This window comes from Plectropomus leopardus, chromosome 5 (assembly GCF_008729295.1).
Source record: "Plectropomus leopardus isolate mb chromosome 5, YSFRI_Pleo_2.0, whole genome shotgun sequence".
NCBI classification, from domain to species: Eukaryota; Metazoa; Chordata; class Actinopteri; order Perciformes; family Serranidae; genus Plectropomus; species Plectropomus leopardus.
The window spans coordinates 24,138,212-24,160,982 of NC_056467.1; the positions used below are offsets into that span (position 1 = coordinate 24,138,212).

Consider the following 22,771-nt stretch of genomic DNA (forward strand, 5'->3'; position numbering starts at 1 on the left):
AAGTGGAGTAGAAGTATACACAATTATAAAATCTATATAGTCAAGTAAAGTAAAAATATCTTAAATATGTATTTAAGTACAGTGGCTCGGTATTTGAAAGAATTAGTTCAGATTTTTTTTGTTTGTGCAGCTTATAATTTGATTATGTAAAGTTTCTTTTTTGTGACAATTGTAAACATGCTGTTAAAAACATTGTCAGTCAAAATGGGTTGAACTGAATGATGAAATGCCTCCTGAAAGTGAGAGCGCTGCCCTTTACACACCTCCTGTTTACAGCAGCTTATCTACATGGAGATGGATTAGGTCTTGTTTTTCATTCAATACTCCTGCAGAAATAATCAGTGCAGTATATTCATAGTAACTCCCAACCCTAGCCCTTCTGCTGAAGGGAAGTTCCTTATCTACAGAAGAAATAATCTAATAACCAAAGACCATACCTGTGTGCAAGAAGTCATATATGAATGTACTAAATGTCTGATGATGTTAATTAATAAAGAAATGGATTTGATGAGCATGACAGCATCAGAGCTGTATATTGAACTCAACTCTTAAAAGGACATTTCACAACATTTTTTAATGATTCACAATTTAAAAATTTAATTTAATTTAAAAAAAATATTTTACTAATTTCCTCCAGAAATGTCACAATTACTAATAATTTTTAGATATTTTGCAAATATTTTTGGACAATTTATTAATTTTTGTTAGATACTCTACTTACGTTTCACTGGATATTTCACAGATTTATACCCTGAACAATTCACACATAGCAGTTTGAAAGATATAAAAAATATATCATTTTATATATATAAAATCTTGCATTTTTAAGGTTTCTATTGCATGTACGCTTTTCAGCTATGAAAAAAACATTTTGATAATTTGACACTTGTTTGTTGTTTTTTGTGCATCCTTGTGATCTACTTGTTTACTGCAGAACTACACATACAATTTTCTGTATATTAATAAAGTTAAAGGGCAAAACATTTCATGTTTAGATCAGACACTTTAATCTATACATGTGCAATCTTAAGTACTTATTTTAAAAAGCAAATTCATTTCATGATCAAATTAAGTCATTGTGATAATCAGATTTGGAATGTCAGTGCACTAAATTAGCGGTCACATGGTGCAGACTTATGACACCTGCTCCACAGGTCGCATCTGAATGTCACCAATCTGAAAGAAAAGACGTATAAAGGTTATCTCAAAGGTCAGCTAAGGTCATATCAGCAATGAAAGTTCAAATGTTGAAACAGGTGATAGGTCACAATAGAAAGCACCAATACATGCACAAGACATAACATACCTGCACATGAGGAGGGGCACTCAGGACGTATGTAACAGAATTTGCAACATCGATTGCATCCAAAGGCTATAAGACAAGTGAAAGGTTATTTATTCTTGTAATTACATCAATAATTCTCTATAATACTACTACAGTGGGTAATAATGTTTTTTACCTTAAATTTAGTGTATGTAGCAGCAGCTTTGTCTGCATTGTCTCTGTACAGCCGCGGAGCAAATTCTGTCTCCACCACACCAGGAGAAATGCACTGCAAAAAGATTGGATCATATCAGAAATTAGTAAACTTCATAAAATACTGTCTATTAAATACTGTGAGCTTATAATCATGGTGTTAATGGTGCTGTTATAGATTTTAGATTTTATTTGGTTTTTAGATGTTATTTTTTTTGATTAATGCAGAGTTACAGGCTAAATGTAAAAAGAAAAAAAAAAAATCATTTTTTAGTATCTCTTACTGTGGCCCTGATGTGGGTGTTTGCCTCACGCAGCTCCTGTCTCAGACCCTCCGTCAGCGCCGTCACAGCGAACTTGGTGGAGCTGTAGAAATGAACATCAGCACTGGGAACCACACGATGTCCACTCATGCTGCAACAAAATGTATGAGTTGTAGGAAGAAATGATCAGGTCAGCACCAATTTAAAGACACCACCTTCGCTTCAAGATATTGTGACTATTGTGACTGTTTTCAATAATCAATCAAGGAAATATTGGCAGATTAATCAACAATGAAAATTGCAGTTGGTCCATAAATGGGTGATCTGTTATTTTACTAATCACGGGGCGACTGTGGCTGAGGAAATAGAGCGGGTTCAATTCCCAGCTCTTCCGGTCTGCATGTCAAGGTAACCCCAAAATGCTGCGAAGGCTTTGCCATTGGTGAGTCAGTGCATATGAATGTTGAGGCTAAGTAGCAGGTGGCACCTTGTATGGTAGCCTCGGCCGCCAGTGTATTAAAGTGTCTGAAAGGGTGAATGTGACCTGTAGTGTTAAAGCGCTTTTAGTGGTTAGAGGACTAGAAAGGCGCTATACAAGTACAGGCTCATTTACAGTTGCCAGTTACAATTATAGAGAACTGAAACTGAAAAAAATCAAAAAAAATAAATGATAAACTATGTCATAATTCAATCCTCAGCTCTAAGTAGTGTGCTATAAATAAAATTTGAATGACATTTAAAAATTTCCATCAGTCAAACCAACAGAACCGTACTTAAAAATTCTGACCATCATTGAACATCATCAGTGAATACAAATGTACCTGTTTATGTTTATGATGTGCCCATCGTCGATATTTCTCTCTTTCATCGACTGATAGGCTTCACGGGTGCAGATGCACAATGCAAGAACGTTCACCTGAAGACACCAACAAGAAAAGTAAACACATCAATGCCTTCCAGGTGATGGTCTCAAGTCTGACAGTGCAAAACAATTAGCAACAGAAATTTTGTTTCTGCACAGAAAGGTAACTTAATCTTTAATTCACATGGACAAGGAAACTGCTTCTTAGCCACTTAAAACTATAAACAAGTCAGCCCGAAGATGTAGGAGACATTTTATTTAATTACTTCTTGTTGTGTGTATATATATATAGTTATCTTCTTATATATATACATTTGCATACTTACATCCAGCATGTTCTTCCAGCCACTGGTTTTGCCATTTAACAATGACTCTGGATGAGCCAAGCCAGCGTTGTTGATGCACACATCCACCCCTTTGTGCTGCGCTTTGATGGCGGCGAACATTGACAGAATCTCTTCGTCGTTGTTCAAATCACACTTAAAAGGCACCAAAACACCACTGTGGCCTGCACTTTTACACTCAGCTGCCAATTTCTGAAATCAGGAACGTATGAAGATGTCAGACAATTGGTTATATAGTCAACTAAGTTGTTCACACAATCCACCCCACCACTCATCAGAGGTTACATTTTTATTTTATTTTATTTTATTTAGAGTCCTCAATTTTAGAGATGAAAGGATTATTTCTTCTTTTTTTTCAATAAATTTAAAAGCAAATATTTTAACACAGCTAACTTTTTCTGACTTCAAACTTGAGTTAACTCTGGGCCATTTTTTAACAGGTTATCTCCCAGGAAATTGCTGAGGTGTTTAAGTGTCTGAGTTTTGACGCATCTCATCTGGTGAATAATTTATCTTAAAGAACAGAGACTAAGCCAAAGTCACACTCATTCATTTTATGGCAATTTCTTTGTGGAATAGCTCATCTGGCTCTTTTCTTTCAAAGCTCCAGTGTGTAAGATTTTGGAAGATTTAGTGGCATCTAGCAGTGAGCTGAATTTACCCGCAGAGGTCTCTTCCTCGCCAAAAAAAACCCACCCAAAGCTGGTGATGTTAACCCAGAAAAACGCTAAATAAAGCAATTGTATTTTATTAATAAAATAAAAAGCGGCTCATTCTAAGGTAATGAAAACAATACAATTGTTAATTTCAGGTGATTATATGCTAAGGAAAACATACCTATTACGCTATATCATATATAATTTCTGCTAATATTTTCCCCTAAATGTTACACACTGGGCCTTTCATAAAAGTTACTATTTTATTTCAGAAAATATTTATAATGTAAGTTGTACACTGGAGGGAGTCTTGTTTTAACTTGTTTATCTTGATGGACCTCTTTCACAGCAGACATTTGACTTGTCATAGCAGGAAAAGTGCATAATATTAACACTGGCTCAGTGTCCCAGTATATTATTCCAGTGAGCCAGCAAGCACAACTTCCCCTAAATGGAATGCAGCCATCATAAATAGGCCTGTCTTTTTCCTGCTATGACATTGCAAAATGTCTGCAGTGAAAAAGGTCTTTTAATGGATAATGTATTAACCTATACCATCCGCAGGAAGGTTTTTTTTTTTAAAAAAATAAAATAAAAATATCTCAAAGTCATTATGACAAGTTAGCAGCAACGTCTGAGACAGAAGACAGTTTAACTAGTTTTTTATAGGAGGTTGATTTGTACAAGTAAAGAAAAAAAGGGCAGCTGGTATGGTATCTCGTGATGTGATCACGAGTTTTAAAAACATTATTTACCCACTCACCCTCTCTAGCTTGCACAAAACTGACCCATCTGAAAATTATTTCTATAACCCAGTAACTTTTGGACTTCCGGTTAAAAATCATTAAGGACGCATCTGAATAATGTAAAATAAGTTGTGCAAACATTAAGTTGCAAACAATGTTTAATAATAATAATAATAATAATAATAATAATAATAATAATAATAAACACGAACTTTGGGTCCCCATAAGCTTCTGTTTACGGGATAACGTCAAATTATTTTTCAGTTGTTTTTTTTTAACTAACTAAAAACAAAGCTTGATTACGTCTTTATTTGCTAATAGGTTACTGTAGCAAAGACATTTATATCATTAAGAGCATTTTAATTCATCTACGCCAAACAGTTATTACTTCCATAATGAAGTTTAGCTAGACAAGGTACTGCCAACGTTAGTTCGATGCTATCTTACTTAGCGTTTAAGTTTAGCTTAACAAACTAAAGCCAGAGCCTCTGATAAAGTCACATTGGTTTGTATTTTTGTCTCAGGTGGACTGTTACTCTGATAATCTTTGTCAAAGCTCAAAAAATTCATAACTAAGTTTTGAAGCACACCTGTATTTTTTCGACGTCCCTCGCGCAGCCCACCACCTTCATACCGTACCGGACCAGCTCCTTCGCTATGGTTGCCCCGATCCCGACCGAAGCTCCGGTCACTAGAGCCACTCTGCCCCTCCAGCGGTCCATCACGACTTGTCCACCGGTAAGTTACCGGCGGTAACCTGCTTACAGTGACAGAGACAGAGACAGCAGAGGTAGAGAGCTCCTGAAATGAGGAGCTCCTGAACGCAGCACAATAACTGGTTCAGCTCCGCCTACGGTCATTACGTCACGGTGCTGCATTCAAGACCACTGCTGAAATGGGCGAACTCCACTCCACTCACTATGTAAACTATATAATGCAATTTTTGTCAATATAAAAATAAATAAATAAATAAGAGCTGTAAAAGAATAAATAAATAAAAGGGGAGCAAAATTATTTACTTAAATAAATAAATAGATTAATAAATGACTAAATAAAAAAACAAACAAACAAATGAATAAATAAACGGGGCAAAAAAATAAATGTACACGCACAAAAAAATACGGACATATTTTTTATTTATTTATCTAATGGTCATGTTAATTTATTTCCTGCTCTATATTTACTTATTGATGTATTTATTTATCTATTAAAACAAATAGACAAATGATACCTACTAATGTTAATATGAAGCTTTTTCCATTCTATTATAGATGTCCTATTCCTCTTATTTACCCTCAAAAGCTGCCTTGCATCTTTCTAGAACCTCCCACAACATCCAAGAATCTCTTTGCAGCATATTATTATCTTAGTTTTCTCCGATTTCCTTTCTGTTTCAGCTGCATAATCACTAACTATTGCCTTGAGGGCAAACTGCTGTTATTCATGTGTCTCCTAAACAAGCCCCTTTGCAAAACAGTTCATTTTATGCCACTGATATTTTATATTTCCATGTTTGTAATTTGAGTATTTGTCACATGTCCTGCATTTTTTTTTTTTGGTTTTTTTTTGTTGTTGCATTGTGCCCTCCCTGTACATTAATTAATGCATTTGCTATCTTTAATAGTTTGCTCTTCTTTTTATTCCACATGACCACAATATACTTTTTTGTACTTTATTCTATGTGTGTGTATGTGTGTGTGTGTGTGTGTGTGTGTGTGTGTGTGTGTGTGTGTGTGTGTGTGTTAGTGTGTGTGAGTGTGTATTTCATTTTAGCAAGTATTAATTCTCTGTATACACACAGTTTGCAATGTATTTTTTTTCACTATGTGGTACATACAAAAATCCCTTGAGATGAATAGACTCTTTCCCTCCCAATCATTGCTTATTTTATCATTCATAGTGCACTTATTTTTCATAATGCAAACAGATATTTTTTTAGTTTGAACTTGTACATCTGTTTTGTGTTTGTACATTTATGCCACTCCTTTCTCTCTCCGTCTTGTACAGTTGTTGCACATGCACCCATCCACATCTATTCATTTCCTAAAACAGAAATGATTGAATTCGAAACCACTAAAAATTATGCACAAAGATTTTTTTCTTTACAGAACAACAAGCTAAACATTCCAATGTCCACAACTTGTGATAGATGCATATAAATGCAAATTCATACATTCATTTAAAAAATTTTATTCTTTCTTTATTTATTTTAGTCTTCTAGTCCACTGGTTTTTGGGTTTTCCAGCTGCTCTTGATTACCAACACAACATGATTTTAAATTTCCATAAATGATAGTCCTTCTTTAAGAGTTTCAAACTAGATGTTAAAAATACATCTGTATATCTCATAACATGCATTGTCTTTTTTCTAAGTTGTGTATCCTAGTTAGATATTACCAAACACACTGAAAGTTCAAAAGACTAGTTCTAATAAAAACAAATATTAAAAATGTAAAAGTAGCTATAGGCCTACCAGAAAGCGTGCATGTGGCTTAACAGTGTTACATGTAAAAGCAGCAGCAGTAACATAAAAATTTTTTATGAATCACAATCTGTCATCAAAGTGATAACACTACCTCCCACAGGTCATTAAGAATAGAAAGTTCATGTTGCACCTTAATACATTAATCATATCTGATCTGGTGGAGATTTTTCTGTCCATCATTCAAACTGTGAGATTTCAGAACAAACCCTGTAAATATGGCTTCATTCATTATCTTCAGATATCAGTGTTTGCTGTGTGTCAGTGGTCAAAGAAATCAGTAGTCATAAAACTAAAGCATGCAGTGTGGGCGGGATTGAAAGGTTAGTCTACCTGTGTTATAACAGGCTGGTTGAACTCTGTTTCTGGCATCCTCATCCAAAACCTTCATTTCAGTTCAGTTAGAAGCGGACAGATACAGGAAAGTCACAATGCTGCTCGCACCTGTTTTCATTTTGTTTGCATCTTTCATGAAGATTGTCTCAGGGGCAGGTAGGTTATCTAAGGAAAAATAACAAATGAATTGATTCGATTTTAAAAATATATTCAGTCTGCAGAGGTCTTTTTTATTTGTGGTGTTTGGTTTTTAAATAAGTTGCATGATATCAGATATTATTTAGCTAATGACAAAAGTGTTTGGGCTTGTTCATGACAAAGATGAAATTTCAGATTTCTCACAACAGAAGTTATTTTGCAGTTTCTTGACATTATTGACCTCTTTTGCAGATAGATTGGTGCTACCATTCCCAAGTTACATGCAATCATACCTGCACAGGTAAACCTCAAGAAAAGCTGCTGACATCAACACTTAAAATAAACGAAGAAAATATATAGTAGTAGAGTTACTTTTTTTCTGCCTTCACAGTTCCAGAGGTATGGGGAGCAGTTTCACAGCACTGCGGTGGCAGACGTCAGTCTCCAGTTAACATTGTTACAAGGAGATTGCTACCAGATGAGCGTCTTACTCCTTTTCACTTCATTGGCTATCAGGAGGCTTTTCACGGTCGCCTCAGAAACACCGGCCACACTGGTACGTCTTTCTGATAATTTCAGTTTTATCTGAAAGAGAAGATATGGTAAAAAAGATAAGTCAATGAGCTTGTCTAAAGTTAACGGGCTGTAAAATAGTCATAAGGCAATTACCACGATCGTAAACTACTGACTTATTGATTATATATAATGCAAGAGGTGGCAAAAAGGATAACAAAAGGAAAAAATAGTCCTGCAGCCCTGTCTTCTTGTATAATTAAACTAGAATAACCGCCTTATGGTTGTGTGCCTCTATGAACAGTCAAGTTGCTGTTAGAGCTTCCATCCATGTCTGTCCAGACTCATATGTAGCAAGGACAGAGGACGGTGCTTCAAATACAGATGAAAAATTCAGAAATAATATTTTGCAAAACATTATGATGTTTTAGTGAAGTTGACCTTTGACGTTTTGGAAATAAAATGTTATTACTTCATCATTTTATTTGATTAGACATTTGTGAGAAATTTCATCATAATTAGCATGTATTCTTGAGATATGGCAAAAACGTCTTTTGTGAAGTCACTGTGACCTTGACCTTTGAACACCAAAAATTTAGCCAGTTCATATCTGAGTCCACGTAGATGTTTGTGCCAAATGTGAAGAAAGTCCCTCAAGGCTTTCTTAAATTTTCACACTCACAAGGTTGGAATAGATGAAATATCACTGACCTTGACCTTTGTCCACCAAAAATGTAATCAGTTCATCCTGTGAGTCCAGGTGGATGATGTTATCAAATTTGAATAAGTTCCCTTGAGGCGTTCTCGAGATATTGGGTTTACGAGAATGGGACAGACACAAGGTCACAGTGACCTTGACCTTTGATTTTTTACCAAGAAAATGTTATCAGTTCATTATTAAGTCCAAATGAAAGTTTGTGCCAAATTTCAAGAGATTTGTCCAAAACATTTTTAAGATATTGCGTTCACAAGAATGGGAAAGACAGACAAAGTATTAAGTGCGCAATAATAGATATTTGAGCCTGAAGAAGCTGCAAAACACTGTCACATTATAACTTTAAACAAAATCAGTTGCCTGAATGTTGAAATGATTACTTGAATGGTTTTTTTTTTTCAGTTCAGTTAGATTTGCGCTCCAGTATGAAGATCCAAGGAGGAAACTTGGCTGGACCATACAAGGCGGTTCAGCTTCACCTGCACTGGGGTAAAGATGGAGGACCAGGGTCAGAGCACACAATTGATGGAGAACGATTTCCAATGGAGGTAAGACATATGGGGATTAAAGTGTGTTATAATAAGAACTTCATGTGATAGAACCTTACATGTACTGTACTGGAATAAAAAATAAATGAAATATTGACTTGTGTATGCCATTTACAGATGCATATTGTCCACATGAAAGAAGAATACGAATCTTTTTCCCAGGCTGTAAAAGATCCCACCGGTGTGGCCGTTCTTGCATTTTTCTTTGAGGTAATTTAATTCAATTACAACAAAAAAAAAGTGTAGATCTGCTTAAAATTGAGGTTTGATGTAATTCGATGAAACTAAGCGCAAAACTTCTTGCTCTAGATGAGCATTCCTCTTATTAAAATGTAGACAAGGTTTAAAGATCAGTCAGGGACTTGATCAACTGGAATCAGACATATGCATTTTTTAAACCTGTAGGAGGAGTAGGAGTAGATCTTTACACTTATGAAGGATTTCATCAATATTATTGATATGCCACATTGGAAACATTGTATCAAATCAACACAATATTCACAGAATGGCAAATTACAATTAAAAGAGCTCCTGACTTCTAAGATGCAACTTTGATGAATGGAGGCGATTGACAGGCTACACGCACTCACTCAGGCACGCACACAACCTGCCTGAGTAGACTTGCGCCTGGTGGAGATAACAAAGCATCATGACTTGATAAGTAACTCAACAAGGGGCCGTTTTAATGTTGTGATAGTGAAAAAAACAGAACTGTGGGCAATAAAGCATTGGCATCTTTTTTAACCAAATCATCGATGTTGTCCCCACTTTTACAAAAATGTGATTTCAGCTTTTTACTTTATTCTGTCATTTCAGGAGTCCAAGTCTGCCAATAAGAAATTTGATCCAGTTCTTAATGCTCTGAAATACATCAGGCGACCCTGTAAGTCAAAGGCTATCTCTTTACTTGGAAAAATAAGATAACTGTGCTTCATTATCTTCCAGCAGCATTGTGCCTAGGCGCCTAAATGTGCTGCTGATTGTTGCAGCATCAGGCTAAAGTGCAATTGTCATTAGATAACACAACATCATAAAACACCTCTTATACCACCTCCACAATAAATCTCTTATAACAATATAATTCTTACCTTCAACCTAATTGTGTTCTAATATTAAATTTAAAGCTAACTTTATTGTTGTGTTAATATTTTATGAAACCAGCAGACAGCACGGCACTGAAGGGTGTGTCCCTGGAAATGTTGATTCCTCCTCAGAAGAATCTGACCAAGTACTTTCGCTATGAAGGGTCCCTCACTACACCTAACTGTGCTGAAGCTGTCGTCTGGAGCCTGTTTGAAAACACCATTCTTCTTAGCCGGAAACAGGTAATTATGTTCACAGTAATATACCTAGAGTAAGAAAGGTAACTGATTACATTCTTTGAAATACTGGATGTAAAAGTATAACACTGAGGTAATGTAAGGGAAAGTATACTTTATTGCTTAAACAACCACATAAAGTTACCATGTTTCAAACAGTAAATAAATAGTCAGTTTACAGTATTCTGGTTCCTGTATGGAAATGTAAAATAACTTTTGGTCTTAATTTATGTTAACTTTATATCCACTTGTTAAGTTTACTTAAAATTTAGTTATATTTATTAAATTTTGTGAAGCTGTTGCAACTTAAAAATGGATTTAGTTAATCCTCCGCAGCTTCAAGCGACATTGTTCATGTTACATGAAGTCATTTAGTCCATTTCTACTATAAAAATATGATTTATCTTTTGTTACAGCTCGCTGTGTTCTGCCAGCTCCAGTTTTCTGATGGAAAGCAAATGGTAAACACTTACAGACCAGCGCAGCCCTTGAATGGACGGCAGGTGTATTACTCCAGAGGCCATGTTGCTCTGGTTAATTCTGTGTCAGTCATTGTGTCAGTGCTGGTATCCAGTACACTTTCCTTTTCTCTCTCTGTTTAATTTACACATCCTTAATTAGTAAATACTGCTGTATATGCCTGCTGATGATTGTCAAATACATGAAATATAATGTACTTTATATATTTAAATGTAATATATGAATCTGTTGTATGTACAATGTGCGATTCTATTGTTGTAGCCAACCTTCCTCAAAACTTGTGTCATAGGCATTGTCTCTCTTTGTTCTATGCTGTATATCAAATAATTGTATATTTAAAGGAATACTTCACCCACAAAATCACCAATTATAAATGAACTAGCCATGTTGTGTTACCCCGAATTCATGAAAAAAACTTTACATATTGAATTGATTAGGGACCATGTTTAAAAGTGGCTAAACTACTTCAAACCTCAGTTTACAAACTCTCACAACTTGTGTTTTGTAATCCAACTCTCATTTATCCAGTTGTATGGTACGTACTTCCCCAAAATATGGATTTTTCACTGAAAAATGTTAGTATTATGCAATGCTCTCTCTCTTTGAAGAGAGAGCATAGATAAGTTTCACTTGCACTTCACTTTTAAATACTTATCAAATAAATAAATATCTCTGCTGTTTTCGGAAAAGGCATGGCAGAAAAACAAAGTTCTTTTTTAAAAAAATCTAGGTCACATGGCATAAATAACAAATGATCAAATTGTGAGTGGAGTATTCCTTTAAATTGTAGAGTTAACTTCTTGACCCTTAATAATTTGTCTTTTTTGATTTCTGTAACAAACTGCATTGAACTTCACTGACAATATTCACATAATTTAGTTTTTACTTTTGATTGCACAGTTGCCGCATACTGAACTTTTTATAGACTAGTGGACTAATACTGAATATTGCTACACTGCCTCTGGTGATATGTTATCACAATAAATATGACTTTGATACTTCTATGATATTATTTCCTTCCTGTCCTGCAGTTATTTGAACTTTGAGCTCTGAACTGTCCTTTCTTGCAGTTCAGCAGTTCAGACTTTGGCACATAGTGTTCACAGTTGTTTGTGAAACATTATGCAATAAATAAATAAAGTCTGATTGCTGCTTCGCCAAAAATATTTGGGAAGAGTTTTTTTGGGAAGGCATATCATTGTCTTCAGCAAGAGAGATGTTGTGTATAATACTTTGTTACAGTACTTTTTTGTGAGTATCTGTACTTTACTTGATTTTTTATATTTCTGTCAATTTTCACTTTTATTTCATTACATTGCCTTAATAGTGTGTATACTTTTACTACATTTCTCCAAGCATTTTAGTTACTTACTACAAGAAAGGGGAGGAAGGCAAAAGGGAAGATGGGAGGAAGGTATAGCTGGGCAGTTGAAGGAATGAGAGAGAAGGGGGGAAAAAAGATTTTGTATTTTATATTCTTTAATTTGTAAAAAAAAAAAAAAATTCTTCAAGACTATTGCAGGCTCCATTTCTTAGGTGCTGTATGTTATGAGGAGGGCCCACAAGGTCATAGTTGTCAAAATTCTGACAGTTTTCTTTTTTTATTAACAGCATTTACTTGTACTTTTACTTTTAATAGTCAATTACATTTGATAAAGTACAGTTAATATCAGATACTTTAAGACTTGAAGTTATAGTCTAATTACCTTTAATTCTACTTAAGGTGTTTCCTGATAATCTGTACTTTTTTTTAATTATGGCTTTCAGGCACTTCCACCACTGCTTGTGGATTACTGTAACATACTTTATAGTATATTACTTTATATATAAGTCAGAGCGTCACCTCCACTGACATCCACTGCATGGCAGCACTGAACAAGTCAGTCAGTCAGTCATTTTCTGTAACCGCTTGAATGGCTTTTTGGCCTCTGCTTTCATTTAACTCTGAGTAGCACTTGCATGTTGCACACACATTAATAAAAAGTGCATGAATATCCTCAGACATTTTATTTCTATGTTTAGGAGTCCTGGGGAACAAACCCACAGTCATAATTTAATGAGACAGGTATAACATTTGACTGGATAGAAACAGGAATGGTGGCTTTTTTGTGGTGTGTGTGTATGCGTGTTAGTGATTATGATTATAACTGTTTGACCCTGGTTTGAAATCCCTTTTTTATACATTCAAGACTTTTCAGAAGTATTTGTTTAAAATACTAAAATACTTATATGTATGTATATATATATATATATATATATATATATATATAAAATAATATTTACATTTACAAATAACAATTCATTTTTATTTTCAAGCTCTTCTTGTCAAGTCATTTCCTTGTTTGTTTGTTTTTAACTCCCCTTGTTTGTGTGGAGTTTCAGGTAATTTTCTTGTATTATTACTAATTTATTATACATTTTTGGGTCATGTCTTCTTACGTTTCTCATTGCCTTCTTTTTATGTTTAAAAAGAAATCAGGTCATTTTTCTCAGGTCTCAAAGGGTTAATACTCTTGATGACATTTTTTAAAATTGCAAATATCAGAAAATGGCTTAAACAGCAGAAACTATTTCAAAATTAAGTTGCATTCACACAGCAGAGGAGGATTTTCTCCCTGTCTGACATCAGTGAGCATAGGTGAAACATAATTCAATCAGTCCTAAGCAGCAACCTGGAAGGATAATGTGTACTGGTGTCATTAGATGATGCACTTGTTTTTGGCACGCTGACTATCTATACCACTTTAAGTACTCGAGGAGATCACTTTGGATGTAATCCCATGTTGCACAGGAATAGTTGTCTGATGCAAGGACAGTGGCGCAACAGCACTGAGATAATCTGCAGGATGCACAGTCATGCCAGCCTGCAGGGGTTCAGTTCTTGTTTTGTTGGACAGGACATGAATAAACTCATTGTCACAAAAAATACAACATTTATGTGTCTGTATGTTTGAAAAATATCTTAATTATCTAATTTTTTGCAGCAAATTAGCCTTTTTGTCAGTTCTTCTATTTGCAACCTGTTTGTTCTTTTCATCTGCCACATTACTGTCTGCATGTCTTTTTTTTTTCTTTTTCTTTTCTCACAAGGACATCTTTTCTCAGTTTGAGTGTGCCGCCCATCCCCCACTTCCTCTTATTTCACTTGGTGTGACTCTGAGGTTTGGGTTGTCGTGACAACGGAGGACACAGGCCCATCTCTATTCTATTTGCGAAGTTTCTGTTGTTGCAAGCATATTGCACATTTGCTGCTGGGATAGGGAAGAGTCTTGCACCACCATCCCCCACCCACACCTTGTCAGAAACATGCAGGCGTGAACAAGTTCTCAGAAATATCAAAGGAGATATGAATCTCTTCCGGTAATCTATACAAAAGATTTTGGACTTGTACGCCTGTAAAAAATAGACATAAGATATTTAAGGGTAGTGCTGAGGAGCTCCCCTTGCTAACATAAATGTTTAACATCTCTAAAATAAGCTCACTCAATCAATAAATCTGCTAATAATCTTTCATTTACTTTAATCTTTTATCATTATGTTCCAGGTCAACGTCTCAAGCTGCATCAGTAAGGAGTTTTTTGTCCTGAGATAATTGACCCACATTAGTTATTAATGAGATCAATATCTATCTACTTAAGTGTTGGACTTGTATTTTAAAAGCAGGTGTCACCTTGTAACTGCATGTCCTTAAAAGGGATGAGCTAAAGCTTGGCAGCAGTAGTGCAGTCTGGGTTTCATGGGCGTAGGTTTGAATTACAAGTGTGTGTGTGTGTGTGTGTGTGTGTGTGTGTGTGTGTGTGTGTGTGTGTGTGTGTGTGTGTGTGTGAATGTGTGTGTGTGTGTGTGTGTGTGTGTGTGCGCGCGCGCACATGTGCGTGCGTGTGTGCAGATGTGAAAAGTAACTAAGTACACTTCCTAAAATGTATGTTAAATTCTTAAGTACTGTTACTTTGACTATTTTTAGGTTGTGAAACATTTTTTTCCACCTAACTACATTTATCTAAATAACTATTTATTTACACACTTTACACAAAAATATAATATATAAATATAAAGCTGCTGTAAAATATTATTATACAAAAAACATAAGAAATTTTACATAAAACCATCTATGGGAGGTACAGGGCCATACATACAGTACAGTATAATAAATTCAAACATCTCTGAAAAAACACTGAAATGCTGAAAAAAAACTGCAAACATTTTTATATATATATATATATTTTTTTTTTTACAGTTTTTAGCAGTTTTGGAACATGTTCACATACTAGGGTACTTCAGATACTGTTCTCTCTACTGCGTGTGTGTGTGTGTGTGTGTATGTGCATGTGTGTGGATGCATATGTATGTGCACATCTGCATACACTTCCCTGAATGTTTTTTGTGTGTGTGAGTGTGTGTGTGTGTGTGTGTGTGTGTGTGTGTGTGTGTGTGTGTCCGACTGTTAGGGCTTTTCCTGTGTGAACCACGTGGCCACGGGGTTAATAAAAAGATCACGTTCACTTCTCAGTTTTCTTTCTTCTGGGGAATCCAAATGCTGGTAAGACCCTGACTGACAGCAGGTGACTGTTTAAAAATCTAATGATCGCTGCTTTTAATTGTTGCATTTTTCCTATTCAAATGTATTCACAGGAGTTACTACTTTGTTTCATTATTGTTCATTATTATTTTAACACAATTTTGAGTATACTGTCAAATACTGTGAGTGCACACTGTTTTCATGTTTCTCCATTATAAAACGAAGCTAGAAATTCTTGATTCTTGTTCTTGTGTTTGATTTAATGTGTGGAAATGTGCCTTCATTCAACCCGTCATGTCTTCAGTGTTTGTGGTGGAGCGACCAGAAGCTTCTGTTGTACAGTGTTGTCACCCATAAAGTAGAAAGCACTACTAATATTCACTACACAGTGTAGTGTTTCCTACTTTATGGATGAGTATACTGTTGGCTGCAGAGAAACATGCAAGAAGAAACCAGCAACTCTGTGTGAAAGATTTTAAAACTTGTAAACTTGTAGATTTTAAAACTTGTTTTTATCTTTTATTTTTTGCATTAATGTATTACATATCAACAGGATAACAGTGAGTATGAAAACCTGTCTAAATCTAAATCTGTCTAAATCCTGTATAAAAAAAATGATAGATGTGGTAAAATCATATACCAGGACAAAGTAGCTGAGACCTGTGCAAGAAAGCGAGTGAACATTGTACAAATTTAGCACGTTTATTTTCAGTTTCTGCTTTACAGTTCTTTTTATAATTACATGAATAATTTCTTTTGTACAAAGTTTGTTATTAAATATTTTACATAAACATTGCTGAAAAATTAAAAAATGAAAAAATGCATTTTTGTCAAAAATGCATTTTTTGCCATTTTCTCTATAAGTAAAAAAACAGCATCAGCCAATTATAGAAAACTTATAAACAGGGTGTAAGGCAAATATGAATGTATTATATAAATACACTCTGGTCTGCAAAACAACTGAGACTAAAGGTGTATTATTAAGGCTAAAATAATAAATCTATTGCCGTCAGTCCTGGTTGAAATAATTACAATTTTTTCAAACTGTAATGTGAATAGGCAGGCAAATGTAAATTGCCTAAAGTCAATATTTCATGTGTTTTTTGAATATATATTATTTGTATTTTCTGTACTGTTTTTAATCAAATGATTTGCAATTTTTTTGCAATATTTCAATAAAGACATTTTCTGAAAATTGTATGATGAGACAATTTTTCATTTGCATCCTGATCAGTGCTGCTAACATTTAGGGATAATTAATTGCTTATTTGCATCGGCCCTTGTTGACTCAAAATCTATAGCAGATGCAATGTCATACTATAATATAATAAAATAATTTGACACATCTTTTGATGAAATGTCCATTTAGCTATTTTTCTCACTTTGTCTGAGACTTGGCATTTGTAGCAAACATCTTAGCATGGCCTTTTTTTCTAGTTCCAGGGCAGCAGCTCTAGGTAGTTTGATGGAACCAAACCTCGTCGTCCGTGCAGATCCGCCTGAAAAGAAATGATAGTTAAATTTATGTGCAAAAGTCAGAGCAAGCACTAATCAATCTAATCAGTCGTTGTATTGGTATTGTAGAGGTGACACTCACGTAGTAAAATCCATCCTGATCCATTTCACCTAATGCGTACATGATGTCTCCTGAACGAAAGCCAAGTTCAGCCTTTGAGAGACAAAAGAGTTTTGAAACATCACCACAAACCACGCCATTGTACTTGATTAATAGAAAATGGTTTGTGTGGTTCATGTTGTCACTACAGTGCTTACTTCACTGTCCATGTTGGGTGAACTTTCCCACGGGTCGTAGTCAAATAAGGCCACCATTCGTCGAACAACCAGATCGTCAGGGATGCTGGCTACATTGCTCAGCTCTGGCGTTAAAGACATACCTGTGGGCCCAAATACACAAATACTTACTGAAATCATGCAACTTTAAAGCTAAAATATAAAACCAATTTGCACAGAAAGAAGAAATAACTGCTGAAAAAGTTAACATACTTGGGTAAGCAACATTTTTGAGCAACAGAACTGAAAGAAATAATTTCATTTGCAGTGTTTCATTCACATTATTGTCATATAAACTCAACATTTCAGACTCTCGCCCCTGCATTACATTATATTACCCCTAAGTTACTGTTCTGGCATTGTTTTACAGCCAAGTGTCCTGCAGAAACAGAGGGTATAAATACCTGTGTGGTCCACAGGGAGAAATCCCTGCTGTATGAGTAGATGCTTCAGGTACTCATCATCCACTGGGATTTCAGCCACCATGTTACTTGGCACGTAACCGGAGAGACCACCAGACTCACCGTGATAGAAACCATCAGAGTCTTTGTCTCCAGACACCTAAAAATAAATAAATAAAAATATAGAATAAAAGAAGGATTTATTGCCAAGTAGGTTTTCACTTATGAGGAATTTGCATTGCTTTTTGGTGCATATAAACAAATAATAAACATATTAAGAGAATACACACATTAAGAGGAATAAAAATAAGAGTGCTGCTATACTCAAGAATTGAAATATAGAATAGAAACTGTACAATAAAAATGCAAAGATACTCTTAAAAAATTACTATAACATTAAAAATCTATACAGTGTAGCTGTTTCAGAATAAGCTGTACAGTTTTATGCAGGATGTGCAAAAACAAAAGCAGAGAAATTTGAGTTTATTACTTTACTTTATGGTTTTGAAAAAGCATTTCATCACTGCATGTTGCACCAGCAGGCAGTGAAAAATCACATAAATCAACTGGAAATGGTGACAGGAAATAAAGAAAAAATGCTAATGTCTTTGCACACACTCAGCTGGCCTGAATTGAGCACAAACAGGAAACACTACTACTGTTCTTTCAAAGAAGCTTTTCAACTCATGAGGTGAGGAAATGCAGCTTCAACATGTGAGTTACACATGCCATCACACTTGAAGGGCACCATGAAAGAAATGTATGCCAATAAACCTGCTCTGCTGTTAAATTAAAATGCAAAAAGTTAAAAGATATTATGTTTTCTTACCTTGATGATCTGGCCTGGTACAAAAGGCAACTCTTCTGCAGCCGTCTCATAGTTGGGAGACATTGCAGCAGGGTTATATGGGTAAAGTGCCACAAAGAGTCGTACGGTGGGTATGGACACTTGGCTCGCGGTTTCAAGCTCCCATTCTGTGAGCTCCTCTGGAGTAACAATCCTCACTTCATCTGGGAATATCAAAACATCCAGCTCCAGCCGTGTCTCCATTTACAGCAGCGTGAGCGCTCCAACGTCCACTTGGAGGACAGATGGTCTGCTGCAGACAGCAGAACTCTCCTTACCCTTATCCTAATTTGAGGTAACTAAGCCAAGCAGAAGGACCAGTAATCCTCTTTGAAGCAAGCAGATAGATTCATTAGTGCAGTGCTGCCTGTTGCACTGTTAGACTGCACTATGGAACATAAAGGGAGTAATAGTTTGCAAAAGACATCACTAACATGTTATCAGCTCAGATAATAGCATGTGCTTCTTATAGGCTGCTTCTGCATCACATGTGGCAGCTGAGAGATCTTCTATAGAGTGTATAATAAATACATTTCTGAGAAAAATAAAGAAGCATGCTTTGAAAATTAATCATACTTCTCAGTTTTGGAATTTAAAGGTAAAAAAAAGAGTTATAAGCCCTACATTTTCTTTAAACAAATAAAATAAATTGATTCTCTTAAGAAACAATCAAGTTAAAGCATAACCGAGAATAGATTTAAACTAGGCCTGTTTTTGCAAAGACTGGTCTTACAGTCCTGACTTCTAAATCCACTTGATAATCAAAAAGCTAATTTTTGTTTTTGTGAAACCACAGAATACAAAGCCATATCAACACAATATTCATATATTAAGTATAACACATCAAACCACGGTAAAGTGTGAAGCAGCAGTATTTTTTTCCTCCCCCAATTTGACCCAGTTTCCACATCACTAAAAGCCAACACCTCCTCTCTTGACTTCTGGTCAGGTCAGCAGGTGATAATCTCTTTCTGGAGAGGAAGGAAAGGTTTAGGAAATTGACAGCAAACACATCTGATAGCAGTGCATGCTGGGTTGTTATTGTTTTTGTTTTTTGTTGTTTGTTTACCTCAAAAGATCTAGGTGATGTTTTTGTTTTATTATGTTTCATTCTAAATGTATATAATCATTTAATATTTTGATTTACATAAATTCACTATTCAGTCTTTGCAATTTTAATCAAACATGTTTTTTTAACTCACGAGGAGTTTATGATTAGCTCTAAAAAACCTAAGTATTCAGTCCCTTTACAGTAATTCACTGTTAAAGGTCCAGTGTGTAGGGTCTAGGTGTATATATTGGCAGAAATGGAATATAAAATAATAAATACGTTTTCTTTGGTTTATAACCACTTACCAACCACCATTTGTGTTTTTGCATCGTCTACCATAATTAGCAGTCCCTCCACAACAAGCCAAACAGCATCAGACAAACAGTGACTTTTAAAGTGAAGCTGTTTTATTCAGTGTTTTCACTTGTTTAAATAAAAGAGACCTCTGCTGATGATTTAGATTTCAGTAAACACCTCCGGAGATTAGTTATTTAACATATTAGAGAAAAGAAGTAAGCACACATTCACAGGCACTGGGCTAGAATCCTGTCTGCAACAAACTGAATAGTGTCAAAGAAACACTGATTGTAACATGAACTAGATTCTTACCTGAGAGTTCATGCTTGGCACATGACAAAAGTTTCAGCTGGTTGCAATCTGCAATCTGCCACTAAATCTACACACTGCTCCTTTAAATTCATTTGCACTCTCCCAAATCTCCACATAAGTCTCTTGTTTTTAAAAATCTATTTACCTACACAGATACAAAATGTGAAATGAAAAATTCCTTTAAATTGGTATTGTTTTGTTTAGTTGTCCTTTTTTTAAAACCTTTTTTTCAAAGATTTAAGAAAAACATCTGATCTTGCAAGCATCTGTACACAATTCCTGGAAACTGACAACAGTTCTTGCATGGTGTGCATACTTACCACACAAGTCACCCACCGAACATGTTTGGGATGTCAGCGTGTTCCAGGTCCTGCCAATATCCAGTTACTTCATACAGCCATTGAAGAGGAGCCGGCCTCCACCCCATAACCTGATCAACTCTATGTGAAGGACATGTGTTGCACTGCACAAGGCAAATGGTGGTCATGCCAGACACTGACTAATCCTTTGATAAATAATTAATAACAAATGTTTTTTTCAAGATAAACTTGTTCGTCTTAAAATGGCCTTTCACTGACACCCAAATGCACACCTGTAGTAATCATGCTGTCTTATCAGTGTCTTGATAAGCTACACCTCTTCAGTGTATTCAGCCCCAATTTCCTAAACTGCTTACATAAAAACAGTTTTATTTTTGCAGGTTTCACAAGATAGTTCCATAGTATCAGAAGCTTTTTCACAACGAGAGGTTATAAAGTACATTTCCTTGAAATGACGCAATACCAAATATCACCCTCATCCTCAGATACTGTCGTTTGGCCAGAAGAGGGAGCTGTGGACATTTGTTTCTCCTTCTGCTTTTAGCAGCTCCTGTTTTTTGGTAAAGAGCATATAAATCAGTTCAGTCCACGTATAAATCAGGGTGAAATGATTTACAAGTAACATGTAACACACTGAAGTGTCTAAAATTTAAGATGCTGTGATATTAAACTGCTGCCTCTGATAAACATGGTCTGCTCTCTTTTGTAAAATAACTGCACAACACCGACCTGACCAGCAGAGTTTGCCCTTTTCTTCACTCTTCGCGTTTGGCCTTGAGGGCAGGAAGTGCTGTGAAATCCGATAACAGTTCAGGCACGCCTTCTGAGCAGTCCTGCCCCCCCCCCCCAAAAAAAAGAAAAAGAAAAGATGATGTTGTGATTTAAAAAATGAAAATTTAAAGTTTGACGTTACAGGACAAAGTCTGTCCAGGCTGAGATGTTAACCAGTCAGAATATATGTAGCACCAAGTTTACAGTAAACACTCATCACTCACAAAAAACAAAAGTTAGGTGCAGAACAGCTGCAAAGAGACACACTGAGACTCACAATGACAACAAAAATATCAAAACAACCACAAAGAGACACAAAAAGACCACAAAAAGACACAAAATAATGACAAAGTCTGTGTATCTTGCTCCTATACGACAGGTGGTGTGGCCCTCTGCATGTCTGCACCAAAGGGCCCATTTCATCATTATCTGTCCATGCATGCACTACCTTAAAAATGGTTTTGGGAAAAGGGGGGGGACTGAGATCGGTGTCTTATCAAACTGGGCACTCAAAATAAGATTTTTCACTACGAAGTTAACCCTCATTGGTCTAATTTGACACTCTGCTACACATAATAAATATGTCACTAAATTTGATGACCAGTATATCTTTACAGTAGAATTCAGATTGATACCCATATAGCAGAACACAAACTCTGTGCTGAGCACTGAAATAACACAAATCTAGACATGAAAAATGACATGATAAATCTCTTGTTTAAAAAACACAACGGAAAAAAGTTACTAGCTTTACAAAATAAATTAAAAAATAATAAAAATAAGTTGCTTTGGCAAAGAGAAATTTTGGCCAATGAAAGCAAATAATACAATGAACAGTACAAATTAATATCCGATTCATCTGATGTACCACCTGATAATCCAACCATTCTCAAAATCATGAATTCTGAAGTTCCCTAAATATGTCACTATTAGTGCCTCTACCCGTCACCATGGCAGTGAGTCCACAATGCAGCAACTTCTTAACATTTAGACTCTTGAGGACTCCTCATAAAACTTTATGTGAGTGCCTGTTTGCTCGAGACTAACTCTGTTTTTATGACCAGTCCAGGACTACCAGGCGTCTGACCCCGCTGGTCCGAGGGTCACTGAGGCTCCGTCTTGGACTGTGAGGAGCTCAACAGTCTGTGAAAGTCTGTGGTTGGGTTACGAGCATGTACAGTAAAAGTTTGGTCAGTGATGCCCGGTGTAGTGCAAGTCCAAAGGCACAATTTCCACTGGGAATCTTAAGAGCATGTCCTCATTTTCATACTTAAATCTCTAACTGTGCAGCCACCACAGTCCAGATGACTGAAGATCTGAGTCCATCACATAAATACACTGAAGGAAACATAATGCCATGTTTAGGACTTGAATTGAAACGGTCGGGACTTGTGTCTGGACTTCACAGACTTTAGAGTTGACTTTTTATAAATGTTTTGCTAAATTGTGGGTCATTTCTTTTTAAGCTGCTCATTGCGGTCTTCCAGTGTTTTTGAAAGAAATTTAGCCAATTTAAAAGAAAGGGTTTATCTCAGGCACAAGAGGTGAGGTTGCAAGATTAATGTGTATTATTGAGGTTTTTTT

General features: G+C 35.6%; 3 protein-coding genes across 3 annotated transcripts; 1 reads left to right on the plus strand and 2 right to left on the minus strand.

Annotated features, from left to right (window-relative positions):
* Positions 1 to 983: 983 nt before the first annotated feature.
* LOC121943315 (dehydrogenase/reductase SDR family member 11-like) lies at positions 984 to 5,183 on the minus strand. The gene is made up of 7 exons (XM_042486827.1): positions 4,939 to 5,183; positions 2,929 to 3,138; positions 2,562 to 2,656; positions 1,762 to 1,891; positions 1,461 to 1,553; positions 1,307 to 1,372; positions 984 to 1,176 (listed from the first exon to the last, which is right to left on the minus strand). The coding sequence occupies exons 1-7, from the start codon at positions 5,068 to 5,070 to the stop codon at positions 1,135 to 1,137; spliced, it is 768 nt and encodes a 255-aa protein (XP_042342761.1). The 5' UTR covers positions 5,071 to 5,183; the 3' UTR covers positions 984 to 1,134.
* A 2,077-nt stretch (positions 5,184 to 7,260) lies between these two features.
* ca4b (carbonic anhydrase IV b) lies at positions 7,261 to 11,000 on the plus strand. The gene is made up of 8 exons (XM_042487373.1): positions 7,261 to 7,321; positions 7,560 to 7,604; positions 7,695 to 7,859; positions 8,934 to 9,079; positions 9,197 to 9,289; positions 9,896 to 9,962; positions 10,241 to 10,404; positions 10,815 to 11,000. The coding sequence occupies exons 1-8, from the start codon at positions 7,261 to 7,263 to the stop codon at positions 10,998 to 11,000; spliced, it is 927 nt and encodes a 308-aa protein (XP_042343307.1).
* A 5,830-nt stretch (positions 11,001 to 16,830) lies between these two features.
* Positions 16,831 to 18,715, minus strand: si:ch211-105f12.2 (RIMS-binding protein 2-like). Its single transcript, XM_042486515.1, has 5 exons — positions 18,419 to 18,715; positions 17,593 to 17,749; positions 17,171 to 17,274; positions 16,995 to 17,066; positions 16,831 to 16,896 (listed from the first exon to the last, which is right to left on the minus strand). Exons 1-5 carry the CDS (start codon positions 18,638 to 18,640, stop codon positions 16,831 to 16,833), a joined length of 621 nt encoding a protein of 206 aa, XP_042342449.1. The 5' UTR covers positions 18,641 to 18,715.
* Positions 18,716 to 22,771: the final 4,056 nt, after the last annotated feature.

Coding starts and splice junctions, on each gene's coding strand:
- ca4b (XM_042487373.1), top strand. CDS start 7,261: ATGCTGCTCGCACCTGTTTTCATTTTGTTTGCATCTTTCATGAAGATT. Junction 9,963..10,240: donor GAAATACATCAGGCGACCCT/GTAAGTCAAAGG, acceptor TTATGAAACCAG/CAGACAGCACGGCACTGAAG. Junction 10,405..10,814: donor TTCTTCTTAGCCGGAAACAG/GTAATTATGTTC, acceptor CTTTTGTTACAG/CTCGCTGTGTTCTGCCAGCT.
- si:ch211-105f12.2 (XM_042486515.1), bottom strand. CDS start 18,640: ATGGAGACACGGCTGGAGCTGGATGTTTTGATATTCCCAGATGAAGTG. Junction 17,275..17,592: donor TCTCCCTGTGGACCACACAG/GTATTTATACCC, acceptor CTTTAACGCCAG/AGCTGAGCAATGTAGCCAGC. Junction 16,897..16,994: donor ATCAGGATGGATTTTACTAC/GTGAGTGTCACC, acceptor ATTTCTTTTCAG/GCGGATCTGCACGGACGACG.
- LOC121943315 (XM_042486827.1), bottom strand. CDS start 5,070: ATGGACCGCTGGAGGGGCAGAGTGGCTCTAGTGACCGGAGCTTCGGTC. Junction 1,892..2,561: donor CACATCATAAACATAAACAG/GTACATTTGTAT, acceptor ATTTTGTTGCAG/CATGAGTGGACATCGTGTGG. Junction 1,177..1,306: donor GTGCCCCTCCTCATGTGCAG/GTATGTTATGTC, acceptor CTTTTCTTTCAG/ATTGGTGACATTCAGATGCG.